General features: G+C 38.9%; 1 protein-coding gene across 5 annotated transcripts in view; it reads left to right on the top strand.

Annotated features, from left to right (window-relative positions):
- Nucleotides 1–17,077, top strand: part of SYK (spleen associated tyrosine kinase) — a 54,713-nt gene that overhangs the window by 19,318 nt on the left and 18,318 nt on the right. For all 5 annotated transcript variants that reach the window (XM_055790871.1, XM_055790873.1, XM_055790872.1 and 2 more), the window contains 4 exons: nt 1,677–1,837; nt 11,712–11,850; nt 13,281–13,362; nt 14,363–14,412. In XM_055790871.1, coding sequence (XP_055646846.1) covers nt 1,677–1,837; nt 11,712–11,850; nt 13,281–13,362; nt 14,363–14,412 — 432 coding nt within the window. The remainder of the gene's footprint in view (nt 1–1,676; nt 1,838–11,711; nt 11,851–13,280; nt 13,363–14,362; nt 14,413–17,077) is intronic.

Raw genomic sequence — 17,077 nt, 5'->3', positions numbered from 1 at the left:
GGGCAAGGACAGTGGGGTCCTGGGGTGCATTTTAGGAATAGTGTGGCCAGCAGGTTGAGGGAGGTGATCCTGCCCCTCTACTCTGCCCTGGTGAGGCCACATCTGGAGTGCTGTGACCAGTGCTGGGCTCCCCAGTTCAAGAGAAACAGGGAAGTACTGGAGAGGGTCCATTGGAGGGCTACAAAGATGATGCGGGGACTGGAGCATCTCCCTGATGAGGAAAGGCTGAGAGAGCTGGACCTGTGTAGCCTGGAGAAGACTGAGAAGGGATCTTATCAATAGTAGTGCCCAATATTGATATGATATGGTATGACAGTGCCCAGTATGATACTACTTATCAGTCAGCAGTGCCCACTGACAGGACAAGGGGCAATGGGCACAACTGAAATACAGGAAATTACATCTGAATATGAGGAAAAATGTATTTTATTTTGAGGGTGGCAGAGCACTGGACCAGGCTGCCCAGAGAGGTTGTGGAGTCTCCTCTAGACGTATTCAAAACCTGTCTGGATGCAATTCTGTGCAGCCTGCTCTAGGTGAAACTTCTTTAACAGGGGGTTAGAGTAGATGATCTCCAGAGGCCCCTCCGAACCCTGAACATCCTGTGATTCTGTGATTGCTTCTGATTCTGAATTTTTATGTATTGTTGTTCAGACAGGCATGACGACATGGTGACTTGTTTAATCTCCTCCCCTATTAGCTGGCCTTGTTTCTATGATGCTTATTTAGATTATGTCCAAAACAGAACTTGGTTTCTTGCAGAGCACTACCTGTATTCCTTTGGTACTGCATGTGTCAGGCAAGAATGAGGGAGACAGGCTGCATTTTTTCCTTAGAATGACTGTGAAGAAGCCAGTCTTAACATGGAAACACTAGTAGCAGGCTGCAACAGGTATGCTGTTTCACCTTGGGAAGCCATGAGTTACCATTGTGAACTCATGGATTTATGCTAGTTTTTTCATCCTTTTTGGAACTGGCAAGTAACCCAATGTGTTCTGCTCTGTAAAATATGTGGAGCAATGCTGAAACTGGAAAAGGCTGAAACTTATACTACATTTGCTACAAGTGCTGAGGCTTACAAGTTTTTCTGATGAGCCTGAGCCCAATCTAGAAAGAAGTTCATGAACTCAAAACTAGGGGGTTTTGCTCACAGATTCTGGACCAAATCTAGGAGCGGTAGAGAAGTGTGTAGGTTATACCAGAATGTTAACATAGTTTACTCTAAAATTGGGACTGTCCTGTCTGCTTTGGGGAAATTTGCATTAAAGTCTTTAACACAGACATGCTGCAACAATGCAAAGCATGTTCAGTTTATTTCAGTAAACTGCCATGAGATATGTAATATGGACATATGTTATGACATCTAAGAGTGACACTAAGTGTATTTACCTATGTCTTATTAGCATAAAAATATGATGCAATTTTCAGTTGAAATACTGATTTATTAAAGGTTTTATTTATTGATTATTTTTGCTTCTGTTTCTCCAAGGTTAAGGAAGAATACCAACTTTGTGGTGTTTGGATTATCATAAGTTAGTCTCTGTTTTAATATCTTTATAGTGACTAGGTCTTCTCTTCACGTACAACAAATATGTGCTGATATTGGGAGTCTATCTGTCATGTTTTTATTACGGAAGACAGTTTGATTGTCCAGCTGTGTTTTTACCATTCTGTAGGGGCATGCTCTTGAACAAGCTATCATTAGTCAAAAGCCTCAGCTGGAGAAGCTGATTGCCACAACAGCCCATGAGAAGATGCCGTGGTTCCATGGGAGGATCTCTCGGGAAGAATCAGAACACCGTATCCTCATTGGGTCAAGAAACAATGGAAAATTTCTGTGAGTTTTCTGTGAGAAAAAATACTACTTTTTTCTGTAGTATTGCTGTTTGCCACCGATGTTACTACACAGTTCCCTTGAATGAATCTCAAATGAAATATGCCCTAAAATGTCATGCATTCACAGTGAGGCAGCACAGTGCAGCATGATACACATGACATAATCATTCCAGTACTAAGCACGTGTCTCCAAGATTAGGTTTCCACTTAACTGGAGGTGGGAAACTATAGCAAAGGCATGCATCATTGGGTTTTAGTCAAATACTAGGTTTAATTCTGAAGGGGGCATCAGAGAAACTCAATACCAAGAAAAAATAATTGAACTTTATTTTGTGTGATAAGCAGTACTAAGTGACTGTGGTAGGTTAATGATGGCTCACCACGATGCTGTCACACTCCCCCTCGTCAACAGGACAGTGGGAGAAAACAGGCTGGAAAAGCTCGTGGGTCAAGATGAAGATGGGGAGATCCTGTGCCACTAACCCTCATGAGCAAAACAGACTCCTCTTGGGGAAAAGTAATTTAATTTATTGTCAATTAAAATTGAGTTGGACAGTAAGAAACAAAGATAGAAACATCAAAACCCTCACTTGCAGCTCATTCCCCCACACCCCTGATTTTCACAGACTCAGCTTCACTCCTTCACACTCAACTTCCCTCCCCACCAAGCAGTGTGAGGGAGGTTGGGAGTGGGAATGGGGCCTTATGTGAGCCCATAACAGCTTCTCTCTGTCACTCCCTCCATGCTGTTCCCTGCTGCAACATGGGCTCAACACAGGAAATATCCTTCAGGAAGCATCCACCTGCTTGGAGGGCTGCATTGTGAACACCTGCTGCACCGTGGCCTCTCTCACAGACTGCAGGGGACTCTCTGCACCAGCAGCTGGAGGTCCTCATTCCACACCCCATCCTCTGCCCTTGGTGTTTGCACCGCTGCTTCTCTTTCGTGTTTGGCTTTTTTCCTCTCTGTTCTGCCCTTTCTTAAGGATGTTTTCACAGAGCTGGATGCCACATACTCGGCTGAGTGGCACTGCAGTGGCCTGCAGGAGTGTCCATTTGGGCCAGCTGGAACCACCCGTGACTAGCCCAGGGCAGGTCCTGACCTCCTCACAGAGCCTCTGCGGCCCTGCTGCCAAAGCCTGGCCACCAGCACCTGATAGACTGATATGCTGTTTTACCAAAGTGGTAACAGTACAAAGAAACTGCTAACAGTTAACAACTGTTGGGATCTGTAACTGTCAGCGTTCCAGGGGGCAGTGATGGTGCTTTGCTTTGTAGTTAAGCAACAGAAGGAGTTGCTTTTACATTGGTATTGCCATTCGTGGTCTGCCCTGCCTGCATTTGCTTGACCTCATGATCTTTTGTTTTCTGAGTGCAAATGTGTCATTTGGTATAGTGACTAACAGCCAACATCTCATGAGTATTAGACAGTTGAAATCTTCTAACAAAAGTTTTTCTTTTGGAAATTTCTCAGTTGAAAAAAGCAGTGTTTTCACCAAGCCATTTGCTATGGCCAACTCCCCCCTCCCCCCCCCCCCCAAAATGGAAGGATAACTTGGAGCTGTATAATTCCTGAGAGAAATTTCATCACCTACCTACCTAGGCTCCTTCAGCACTCAACTACCTTTGGTGTTTTTAAAGCTAGTCCAAAGTAAAGCCCCAGGAGCGAGTGCAGAATGGACATGCTTCTGCAGCACTGACTCTTTCACTTTAGTAATTTACTGTATTGTGCCACGCTAATTGCTAATGTGGGTGCAACCATCAAATGTTTCCATGTTTCAATCTTAATCATCAGGAACCAGTAATTCCTCTAAATGTTTATTTACAGTTGAGTTAATTTCTGTCAGGTCTACAAATGCTTTGAGTGTACTGACATCTCATAATCTTGAAACCTCTTTCCTTCCCTCCTTGATTTTTTTTGTGTTTCACAGTCACCCTCACCCAAGTTGCCATGCATCTTCACATTTTCGGTCTCATACTCCCTGTTTCTTGGAATCACACTTAGAGGGTAATTTACCCTGTTCCTTTTGTTTCCATTTGTAACAAAAAAAGTTATCCATTTGTTACAAATTTTGTTACATTTTTTACCAAAAAAAAATGTTACAATCGTAGATCATTTTTCCTGAATGTGTCTTCCTATAGCACAGAAGTTTCATCGATTTGATGTACACAGTCACTGTTGTAGATCAGCAGCAAGCATTATCACACCACCCTTCCTTTTCATTGCCCTGTGATTTTGATAGTTTTCCTACTTTTTAAACATAGGGGCAAGTGGAGCTGTAATCTGAAACAAAGTAACAACCCTTTCTTTTAATGACTTTTGTTTCTAAAAATACTGCTGCTTTCTGCTGAGTCATTATGTTGGTTATGTATTAAAACTCGCAACTTCTGCAGTTTACCTTTAGCACTTCTTGGTTTCTATGTGGTCAAAGGTTTCTCTTTTGGGGGAAAAAAGGAAGATAATTTTTCTTCAAAGAAATGGACCCCTTATCTAACAGGGATGGGCTTTGGAGTGATTTAGCACACCTGACATTTTCAGCCTCTGTTGCAGACCCTGGTATCTTTTTAATCTTCTGTACGCATTCCTACAGCTTTAAATAAAAGTACTTCCCCAGCATTTTCCTGTTTCCCCTCGAGATGGTCTAGGAGGCATTTCTGGTGCTGTTTGCAGTGACATGCTCCTTGAGCTGCGGAGGGAGCAGACAGACCTTCTCCTGTGGGACTGGTTATGTCAGTGGGTGCATTTCTTACGTAGTTCTGCTGGAACTCTGGTGGCTGCTTTCACATCAGTTAGATAAACCCATAGAGGGGGAAATGTTAACTTTAAGGCTCTGTTTAAAACATGACAGGTGCCACCGGAGCTTAAAGAATATGAAAATATGACTGATAGTCATAGTTGAGCTTGGGTCCCTCTTATTGAGGACAGCACTGTTTACTTCTGCGTCTGTAGGGTTCTTTCAGATGCATCAATTGTTCTTGCATGGACTGCCTATCTGGCAGGTTTAGAGTTCAATAACCACTCAGCTGCTGTTTACTCTTATGCCCCCAGGGAAGAACAAGGTGAGATCTTCATCTGCCCCATAATTCAGCAGCCAGAGCAGCAAGACAAGTAGTGTGGTGTTCATTTGTATCAGAAATCAGTTAATTCCAGAGCTCTTCCAGCTCTCAGATCGAGGCTTATGGTAAATAACAAAAGAACTGTCTGCTTCAGAGATGTTTTCTATTTTCTGCAGTGGTTTGCCTAACATGGGCTTGCTCAGCAGCTGTTGAGAAATAAACCACTCATTTGTTAGCTAACTGAACAGTAGCAGCAAAATTGTTGAGTGCTAGAGAGGTGCGTTGTTTTACATTTCAGGCAACCACTTGTTGAGGTAGGAACTGGAGCCTGGGAACATAGAGGGAAGCTAGATTTTCAATGAGATGAGGTATTCCAAGATAATTCAACAAGTCCACAAGCAAGTGCTGGTATATGACAAAAATAATTTTGTTTATTATGAAAATAATAATAAATTTTAGAAGGCTAGAGTATTTCCATATATTCTTTTACATTCTAAAATGTAATTGCACCAGAAATCTGCTGTCTGGCCTACCTATATTGAAACAAAATCCAGTACAGTGGCTTCTGTGAGAACACACCCAAAGCCTAGATTTCTTTAGTGCTGCTTTGCAGCACTACAAGATTATAAAATCTAATTTTTTTAATATAATAATTATGGAAATAAAGCTTCCTGGCTGCAGTTCAAGGTGTCATGGATAGCATCAGAAATATAACACTGCGACTCATCCATGCTGCTGGAAAAGTTCTGAGCTAACTGTGGGTGTTTTGCTAGGGAATTTTCAAAGGTCGTCTTAAAGTTTTTGTCATGACTGATAAGTTAGTGAAACAAGTGTATATGTGGGTGCTACAAAGGTTGTTTTCAAAGCAGAGTATAGAAACAATGTCATGAAATGACATGAAATGTAAAGCAGTGCCCACCTTTTCTGGGAAGAATGCTCATGAAAGATTGCCACTCTAGCCACAAAATTTTGGGAAAAAAACTATGGTGGTTGAATAGAAGGAAAATCTGGTATCTCTAAAATGATCTGAAGAGCATCTGAAAATAGAGAACTTTATTTACATTTCAAGCCACTGTGAGCTTCATTAAGGCTACTTTGCATGCTGTGTAGGACGCTGGTTCTTACCAGACATAATTTTTCATTAGACTTTGCCTGGTAGGGGGTATAAAAGCTGAATATTATGATCAATATTATACAGGTATAATAGATAATATTATCAATATTATTAGTACAGTTAACATGATAATAATATTTACATTCATAATATATAATAATATAATTGATAATATTGTTAATATTATCTATGTGAGTGCATGCATGTGTAGATCAGTCGGAAAATAAGTAAACGATATGCTAACAGTGACAAAGCAGCAGTATAAGAAATGTTAAGTATTTTTTTCATTTTCACATAAGAAACTCTGGTAAGTGTGTGATAGCTCTTGGCACATCTTGGTTTGTCATTGGTAATGACCACTTCATTTATATAAACAAGTGATCTTGCATACGTGTTAAGAACAGGAAATTCTGAAGATGAAGGGACATAATAGTCAGAGCTACTGTTAAACTTCGAAATTCGACATTAAGGAAATTGTGAGTAAAGGCATTGCATAAGTAGCAGTTTAGTCTCTACAAACCCTTTGTATGGGTTCATAGCTGTATGTAGTTCACATAAAATGTGAACAGTTGTGTAAATGTGAAGTGAAAAATAACTTCATTATCATAAGAATGTCTTCAATATGCAGTGAGATATACTAAAGAGGACAAAACTAGTTTAGACTATTAGAATGACTCACAGCACTACTCATCATGGCATCTCGTGACTTCTGGAGACTAAACTGTCTCTTATATGTCCCTATAGTTAGCACGAGCAACACCGTTTCAAAATAACGAGTTTTGAAGTGAAGCTGTCCATAAAAGTTTTCTTGTCTTCTATCTAACCAAAAATGTATGTTTCCAATGTATATAGCTGTCTATATTTACATTAATTTTACTGTTTTTCTCTAGGAATTTACCACTACTGGAGTGCATACTGAGCTAGATGATTTACCTGACCTTGTATTCTTTAAATAAATCTATCAGTATTATGTTTGTATCCATAAATGAAACTGGACATTGTTGACATCAGACAAGGTGAAAACAATCCTACTAAACATGACCTTAATTCAGGGATGTTAATTAATTATTAAGTTCCTCTTCTAAGTGCCAAGCAGTTGCTAGGCTTAGATGACCATAAAAAATTTCCAAGGTAAATGTTAAAATACAGACACTGAATCATGTTTCTGGAGGTGCTGTATTCCCCCCCACAGCCACCCGGATGATGCCTACAGCTCTTTGGGACAGCTGTTACTGATTTTCAGTTAGGTGCCACTCACAGACCACTGCAGCAGCACTGTGGCTTCTCAAGTCCAGCTCTACACTGTGTGCTTCATCAGTCAGAGGTGTGAAGAACAGATGCAATCCCTGACAGAGACAGCTGTACTGACAAGATCCCCTGTTGCAGGTGCAGTTATACAGCAGAGCTATTTGTAAAGGTTTTGGTGGCGCATGGTGTATTTTGCTATTTTGGTGGGGCAATGCCAGCAAAATAGAATACAGTGATGCAATCATTCTCGCAAAGGTGCTTCATTACTGCACAGTGCACCACAATAGTCTTATCAGGAGATGAAGTTTTAGGTTCCATCGTAGATAGCAATAGCATGTGGCTGAGCTAGCCCCTAAATTCTGTACTGTGCTGGCATTCCTGAAACAGCTTTGATTGTGTTACTAAATATGGGAGAAGAAATTATGTAAATGAAGACTGCAGTCAATTCTTTTTTCCTGTGTGTGAGCCTTTCACAGAAGGCATCAAGTTAATTCCTTATTGCCCTCAAACTTGGAAAATGTGCAGTGTGCTACAGATATTGAAGTGATAATAAATAGATGTGTTGTTAATAACATTACAGGAGATAGGGTCATTAGGGCAGACAAGCAGGAAATGGCTGGAGCTTGATAAGCAGCGGGACTGTGGCATCAAGGAAGCTGTTATTGCTGAGAAGGCAAAGCAAGGCCGAGAACAAACTTTAGCATGCCCTTGATTCAGGAGTGAGAATAATTTCACAACATTCCTAAAGCAAGCATTTTGCTAGTTTATTTCCTTCATTATTTTCCACTGTAGAATGCTGTGACTTCTTTTTTTCTACACAGTCAATGAGGCATGTTGTAATAGCAATTTTTATTTTTTTTTTACCCTCAGGGATTTTTTTTTCTTTAGGAAGAAAGGGATCATTTGGCTTTTCACTTGGTTCACTTGGAAGCAGAAAAAATTGGGACATTGTTCTTTTTGCTTCCAAGCAAAAGTAGAGCCTTTACCAAAGGAGAGAATGGATAGCTATTCAAACAGTCTGCAATGATACTCCAATAGTTTTTCGTTGCTATTTAGGTTACATTCACAATAATGTAAAAATATTCACACATAGATTGCATGAAAATTAAAATCAATAACTAAACCTTCTTTGCATTGCATCACGTAGCAATTCGAGTATCTCAGTTCCTTCTATAATTGCTGTTTTAAAATGTATGTCATAGAAAAGCTAGATACCTTGATGCTTCTCTATCAATCTATGAATTCAAATTTGCTCTCAGTGAAGTTGTTCATGTTTCTGGTTAATCTCAGTGGATGACAGAGAAATAATGTTTATTTGCAGGTGTTTATTATCTTTATGTTTTTGTTCTGTAGATCTGTAATTCTCTGCAATGGCATGAAATGCAAGACCAGGTGATATTTCACTGCTGGCTTTCTTCCTTTCCAAAGTGCTTTTTTTTAAAAAAATAGCTTTTTATAGTGAAGATTTTTTTGTTATCAGTTTGTATTGAAGAATGGTAAATATTGTGTGTAATTTCAGAGCACATTAAAACAGATAATACATTTGGAATTTTGGATTTTTTTCTAAACTTTCTAATTGTGTACTTTTCGTAGAAGGGAAGTTCTATATATAAAGAGAGTCTCCAAATCTGATGTGATGACCCTGAGTAGTACAGGCAGCACCATCAAAAAGATGTTATAACCTTGATTTCCATGTGAAGAGGTCAGTTTATAACTTTTCAGTTTGAGCAGCTTTTTTGATTCTGTTTTTTATCATAACTGTAAGGTACTGGGTACTGTGTACCCAGCCAGAAGTCTTGAGGCTTAGCCTAACCTAGACAGCCATTATCACAGTTTACAAAACCAAAATAAAACTGTGAAGTATGGCCTGTGACAATCCTTGTCACCAGAGGCAAAAATATTTTTTGTTTGGACTGTGATGGTAAGTTCTGTGAGAGCACTTTTTGGACCAGTAAAGGATTTCCTTGCCAAAATTAAGACTTAGGCCATCGTTTGGCTGTAGCTTCAATGCTTTTGTTACTTTCAGAACTTTCAGAACATTCAGAACAGAATGCTTTCCGAAATGTTTTGGAAAATAGTAGTACCTCCTGTTGTCTTTTGTAGGGATTCAAATTGTGTTGGACTGGCTACAGTATACAAAAAACCACCTGGGCCATAGCCCCAACAGAACAAGGCTCCTTTTGGACACTACTCAAATCATAAGAGCATTAGAATGGAGATTCTTTGGATGTTGCAGCGATAGAGCTGTCTGACAGAAGCTGCCGTGACCATGAACTGCAGATGTTGTCAGAGTTAACATAGCGTTAGGTTTGGGGGGAAGGAAGAGCTCAGAAGTGCAACTACAACCTAATAATCCTGAACTCTACTTAAATCCTGCACTGAGTGCTGATAGGGCTGTTGGGATCTGTGCCAAGAGAAGTCAGGGCTCACTACTCGCATTTGATGCCTGTGCTTTTGAGAAATGTTAGTAACATAGTAACATAGTAACAACTCTTGCAATGAGAACCAGCTTCACTAGAGCTAACTGTATCGGAGCCACTGTTTCCTCATGTGAAACATGAAGGACATTTTACTGTTACTGGGAAACAATGCATTGCATTTTTATAATCTTACTTGTGCTGTATTCTGAACAGAAGTCTGAATGCAATGAAATGCCATTCATTGTGGTTTAGAAACAGTGCCCTCTCTTCTGATAATATTTTTCCAAGCCTTTTTTGCTAAGAGCAAGTAAGAGTCATTCTTTTAGCAGAACCTGTTGCTCTCCGCTGGTCAGTCAGCGCAGAGGAAATCAGCATACTGAGAAAATACCTGCATGTCATGAAAAACCACGATGTGTTTCAAGTTTCTTTAGAGACACTAGGCAAGTTACTTTGGTTTCAGAAAAAAACCTAAACCTACTTGCTTTTTATTTTATCCAGCATCCTGTTCACATCTTAGGCAACAAGAATCACTCTGCTTGAAAAAATAGTTGCATGAATAGTTCAGAAAAACACAGTTTTAGTTCAACCTTGAGTGAGTCAGCTGATGAGGAGAATTTAATGCTCTGCAGTCTTCTGAGATATGACAACAAGCACACATGTTGCACAGAAAAGCTTTCCAACACCTTAAGTGAGAGTATTTCTGCTGTGTTTCTTTTCAGGGCTTTTGAAAAATTGAAGGGAGAGTGAGCAGATTTCTGTGCACACTGGAACAAGAAACATTTCAGTGTTGCTGAACCTGAATTTTCTTGCAAAAATAAATTACTCAAGAGAAATTTAATCTATCTCTACTGCCATCTCACTGTCAGCAGCAAGTGAACATGGGCAATTCAAACTAAAATGAAAAAACATACTTTCTAAACTCAGAAACCAATGATGATGGAGCTAGTAGCAAATTCCTATCTACTCTGGGTCCAGTCATGAGAAGATGCTGGTCTCTGTGTGAGCTAGCCTTGAATATGCATAAAACAGCTCTGCAATGCTTTACAGGCATCTTAGATGTTGCTTGCAGACCTCCTGGAAGAAGGAGAACATCCTGGTTACCTCTGAATTTTAGATAATGTTTTTATATTACATTCTATGATGTCTCCCTGGTGAAGTTGAGACCAGATATATATACCGTGTGAAATTTCATGTGAATTTTTATGTAAAATCTGCAACAAAGCTTTAATGTCTTTAAAGAAATTATAAGAATAGATGAATACAGAAATGTGTGATTTTCTTTAAATCCCTAGTCAGACAAGCTGTTTCAGTGCACAAAGATTTTCCCTTTATTTGTATTTCATGTTATATTATTTTACTGTTTTGTCTTCTGCCCTTGCTGTCATCTCTTTATTTCAAAATAAAAGAGATAAGAGAGAAAACCCTTACTTTAATGAAGGCATTTATCTGCTGTTTTTAATTTTAGGTCAGCTGTAGAGGAGATTGAGGTGTAGCTGCTTGTTTACAAAGCCCATGGAAGTCTGAGGCCAAGATCCAGCACTTACAAGCAGCTACGCCTTAATCTCCTCTACAGCTGACCTAAAATTAAAAACAGCAGATAAGTGCCTTCATTAAAGTAAGGGTTTTCTCTCTTATCTCTTTTATTTTGAAATGAAGAGATGACAGTAAGGGCAGATGACAAAAGGTTTACAACTTGTACACAAGCCTTCAAATGCTTCCTTGCTTGGAGAGCTATTTGTGCATTGCACAGTGTTCTGTAGCTGCCTAGCAAAGAGCTCCACACTGTGGATTTTCTGTTGTCATCGGTTGCTGCGGCAGGCAGAAGAAATTTAAATTTTAGAGCATTCTATCTGGAAACAAATGACACTATGAAATAAATGAAAGGCTTAACAAAATGCCTTCAGATTTTGCAGTGCTGATTTTGCTTTGTTTTTAATTCAAAACTTAAAGGAAAGGGTGATTTAAAAAATAATTTTCAACACAGATGCTCGTTCCTAGTAAAGTGGAACCTTCAAGAATCTCTCTTATTCCTACAGTATCCGAGAAAGGGACAGCAATGGTTCCTATGCCCTGTGCCTGCTGAATGATGGAAAAGTACTGCATTACCGTATTGACAGAGATAAAACAGGAAAGCTCTCCATACCGGATGGAAAAAGATTTGACACCCTCTGGCAGGTCTGTTAGATTTGAATCACTTGGTTATCTGTCAGCTGACTAAGGCAGCTTGTTTTACTTTGTTGAGTGACAATAGTCTTTAGCTAAACAGCAACATGTTTGGGCGGGTTATTTGTCATGTTACCAACTTTACATTGTTTCTATACATGAAGAAAATATATCTTAATGTAGAAAGCTATGTAAGTGTAGAGAGTTTAATAATTTTTCAATGTGATGTTGCAGCTTGGTCGAGTTCAAAATTGCTGCAATTATTATTGTTAGCTGAACATTCTCTAGAATCTAAGGCAATTTACATTTGCAAGTGACCATATTCAATAATGGCTATACTAGGTGTAGTCTTGCTGATGCCCTCTACAACAGCAATAAACAGAATTCCAGGAAGCACAAAAGGGATGCTTTAGGATGCTGTACACATACTGCATCCTCTAGCTTTGAAATTCTCTACCTTCAATGCGGAAAAAGCATAGTTTGCTAAGGGTTACCACCAAAATATGTCTGAAGCCTGGTAAGGATTAGGCAATTAAGGAAAGCATAGTTGATTATGCTATAGTTGATAAGGAAATTGAATACTGGGGAAATGAGTACTTAAATTGAAAATGCTAGGGGAATTGAAACCCCTGCAGAAATCTCTTATGTCCTCTTGCTTAAAATTCTATTAAAACAAGTAAAGTGACTCATAAATCTAAACCATGAATCTTTATTTGCATATATTAATTCTTAGCCTTTCCTGTAAATGTCCTGTGTATTTCTTTCCTAGAGTCACTGGAAATTTAAAAGCAACTATGGTATCTTACAAGTTTTTTGAATACACCTGCAACTTTTTCACTCACACCCCGGCCTCCTTTGTACCTAATTGCACCAAAGCCAGAGTAGCAGTAATGAGCCTGTAATAAAATGGCGTGGAGAGGACAGTCCAGGAGCAAAAGTGGCTATAACTGTTCATGCTGTACATTTATTAACTGCTTACATCCCATTGTGACTTCAAGGTCCAAAGAAAGCATTTGCATATTAGGAAAATTCCTGTGTTGTAGTTGTACCCATCCTGGAAAAAAAAAAAAAGTAATTAAAAAAAAGAGGCCAGGACCTCAGGGGTATAAGAAGAAGTTATTTGCTCAGAATTACAAAGCTGGTGAGTAACAGAACCAGGTGCAGAATGCTGACTCTTAAAAATCCAGTTCCTGGGTCAAGTTCCAGATTCATCCACAAGGTTACTTCAGAAACATGCACCCCTGCTAAACAGAAGTAAAGATAGGGTAGGGACATTTGCAGTAAAGATCTGCTGTAGGCCCAGTTCATTTGCTGTAAAATATACCAATTATTGTACAGATGCATGCAATTTTAAAGAGGCAATGTATTTAATTATAGCTCCCTTATCTTTTAATATCTTTTTCTCTCCTTTTTTTTTTTTTTTTCTCCTCTCATTCTGGTAGTTAGTTGAGCATTATTCATACAAACCAGATGGATTGTTAAGGGTTCTTACCATTCCCTGTCCACAGCTCGGCTCAGAAAATGGTGAGTTATTCCTATTATTTTGGTATGCATAAACAGCCATGTTAATGATGATGAAGATGTGTGCATTTTTTTCCACTTGCTATGTAGGTGGGTGCAGATTATAGTAGATTAAAGTTTGATTAAAAGAAATGTAAATGTTAAATTTCCAATTTTTCGAAAGAGTCAAGAACTGTCAGACCTGTAGCTTATAGCTTAAAGGAGGCTACCAGCTCCAGTTATTGCTGCTTTAAATTAATGTCAGATCCAAAATGTGCTTTGCTGCTCAAAGTGGCAGTGTGTGCTACTTGGCCCACACGCACTAACAAGGCGGTCATCCCAGCACTCTTCCAATGGTCTTTGCTCAAAGCTAAGACCAGCACGCCAGCAGAATTGCTATGGGCATTCAGGTTGGGTGTAGCGAGAGGTTCACGCAACAGGCGAGCGGCTCGTGGATGTGGAGTTGCTTCCCATGCTGGTGAGAGCCAGGCAGAGCAAAGAATTCGCTGCACCCGATGCTGAAAATAGGGTCAGAGAGGCATTCCCTGATAACTTGGCAGAAAGGAGGGGAAGGAGTGTGGGGGTGTCCTGAGGTCTGGTATGCTCTCTGGCCTGTTTCTTCTTTAATGTCGTGTTAATAAAACCCTGTCCTCTCTCTTGCCCTGATGGCCAAGGGAAAAAAGGTGCTTCTGCCTGATCCTTTTCTAACTCATGCTATTCCAGAAGTGATGTTCTTTCTCTAAGGACTTTTTCTGTCATTCCAACTGGATACAAGTGCCATGGTGAAAGGATATGACTGTACTTTTTCTGCTCCTTTGAATCATTGAGGCATTGCACATACTTTTGCCTCTGTGGCAGCAAGTACTGGAGTCTGCTGCACATTTCAGACAAAGGCAAAGATAGGCCAGGAGAAGCACTGTAATGTGATTTAAAAAACAAAGTTGGTCCCCTTTGTAAAATTTTTTGTTCTTACAGTACGTTTCTCACCTTACTCAGTATCCTTCTACATTTGATTCTTTTACAGATAACATTGTTTTTAACACTTGCCCTCCTCTTCCTGGAACTCCTTCTAAGGTAAGAGTAGGTGGTGATATAGCAGCAGTATTCATTTGAGAAGGCTTATAGTCACATACTGCTCTAGGAATCCTAATGCTTGGATATTATTGCAGCAGTAATTTTGTTTTTCTAGGGATATAAGCAGTAAGCTGAAAAGAATAATCATAACATATTCTAGCACAATTATTGCTTTCATCAGTGTTTTGCACGAGCTATTCATCATTTAATTCTGTTAACTTCTTTTATACGTATAATGTATAGGAAAAATGTTTTTTTTTCATATATACAATGCCTTGTTGATGGTCATGTTTTATCAATGTTTATCAAAGTGACTATATCAACAGTAGGAGAGTTACTGCTTTGTTTACATTGTCCATGTCAAGAATCTGTTGACTGAAGCAGAAATGGAGGTTCAATTTGCTTTCATATTTGGTGCAGTAAAGATCAGACTTTGCACAAGGGTTTGATTCCTTGTGCAGTGAAATTAGGCGAAGCTGTTTTATCAACTTGAAGAATAGTGAGCAAGGCCAACTGTGATTATAATTGCCTAAGTTCTCAGAGTCCATTGATTAGAGAAGCCACCTGAGGTGTGATACATAACACCATTTCATTCAACTGTACTTGATCTCATCTGAAATAGGAAGTTTAATTTAGTTGTTTTACCACTCCTCGGAGAACCTAATCAGGTAGGTCATTATCTTGATGCATTATAGAAAAAAAATAGTTTTGTTAATGTAGGCAATTACATTTAGTTCAGTACTGTTGAGTCCCTGTGAACAAACATTCTCACTGGAAATTATGCAACTGGAATTGGTGCCTTTTTTTTTTTTTTTTAATGTTGCCTGAAGGTTTGGATCTGTGCAATTTACAAAGATGACCATGAAGTTTAAGCACATGAGACCACATGTATATCATCTGGTGTACAACAGTTATAGAGGTGGATCAAGCACCTTCAGTGTGGGAATTATCCATAGAAAATTTTGCAGTTTAAATGTGTATGACAGTAAATTCAAGAAATCGTATTTTAGCTATTTAACTTATCAAAGAAGTAGTAACAACAAAATAAAAAGTATACCTGACTAAGCTAACTCGTGTTTGAGACCGTGCAGTGAAAGTAAATGGGCCAACCTCTTCACTTTTCATGAGTGCATTGCAGTAATGCTACCCCAGTTGTTCATGATGCTTTACAGGTAAAAGACTCGGTCACGCTAACAGGATGTGATTAATCTGTCCTGAGGTTAATGAACTCAAATGAAGAACTGTTCATTCAGCAAATAACAAAGGCTCGCTTTTGAGGAATTTTGAAACAAGAGACATATCTGTCCACATGTCACTTCAGCCTAGAAGTGGTAGAACTACTTTCCACTAATATGTGCCTGTGTCTTTCCACTCAGAAGGAGCCCAGGCGATTAGCCAAGAGTATATGCCTTGCTTTTAGGTGAGATTAATTCCACCCTTGAACATGTGCTTTTCTTGCAAGTAGCTGACTTAAATATGCTTGGTCACTTGCATGTTTTACGTACAACCATTAATGTTTTCAGGACTGATTGGTAGTAATTACATTTAAGACTTGTGCATGATGGATAGAAGGAAGAGCACCAAAGATATGAGTGAGATGTGTTGAGTGCACATTTTGCAAATATTGTCTTAAAATATTTCTTAAAGTTACAATATGTTTGACATTCTGAACTTCTTATAACAGAAATATGAATTTTGTGTTTTCTTTAGATAAAACAAGCCTGCTAAGTTACTTTTCTATAATATAAAAATAGAAAGTGGAAAATTTAAAATGAATATTACTATTTATGGAGCTCAAAGACTTCAGTTAATATTGACAGGTTCTCATACATTAATATCATTATGCAAAAGTAGTAACTCACTGAAGACCACTTGTAGCTTTTTTTATACACAGAGCCTGAAATACAATGAATTTGGATTGCAAAAGCAAAAATGCATACTGAAAAGAACAAAAACAATCATGAAGACTTATGTAGAGAATGTGCAATCTATCTTCACATTATTTCCACCATCTTAATTAAGAATTAAGAGTTTCTGACATTTCTGAAGTACTGCATCTTTTTTATTTTACAAAATGGATTGCCAAAATATGTGAATTGGGATTGTTAATGTTTGAATTGGGACTCAACATTATTGAGATTAATTGGAGAAATTTCCTGGAGAAACAGGGTGAAAGAAACTGATGAAAAATATTGCACTTCTAGTAGTCAGCTGTAGAACACAGGATGGATGAAGGAGCAGTGACAGTTTTTCAGAGGTTGCCTATAGTGGGTCAGAATGGGAACAAGGACCAGCAACCATCATGCTGGTAGAAGAAAGGGAAACATCAAGAGTGTTTCCAGCTTGTTCAACACTGGTAGGGTCTCAGCTTGATTACTTTCACCAGGTTTTGGTGCTGCACCAAAGAATGTTGTCCAACAGGAGATAATCCAGAGCCAGGCAATAGGAATGAACATGACATGTGAGAAAAGATTGATTAGAATAAAGAAGAAAAAGAAGGACAGTAGAGGGACACAACATGATTAACAGCTGAGGAAAGGAGGACAATGGCCTGTTCTGAGGGACAATCTAATACTGGTGTTCCCAACCAGACCACTTTTTCAATATATTTTTATTTTCATATATAGTAATGCCTGAAATACACAGATGAGATTCCAAAACCTTA

The sequence above is a fragment of the Falco peregrinus genome, chromosome Z, assembly GCF_023634155.1.
Source record: "Falco peregrinus isolate bFalPer1 chromosome Z, bFalPer1.pri, whole genome shotgun sequence".
Classification (NCBI taxonomy): domain Eukaryota; kingdom Metazoa; phylum Chordata; class Aves; order Falconiformes; family Falconidae; genus Falco; species Falco peregrinus.
The sequence above is the reverse complement of the archived record's forward strand: the minus strand, read 5'-3'. Positions and strand labels throughout refer to the sequence as shown.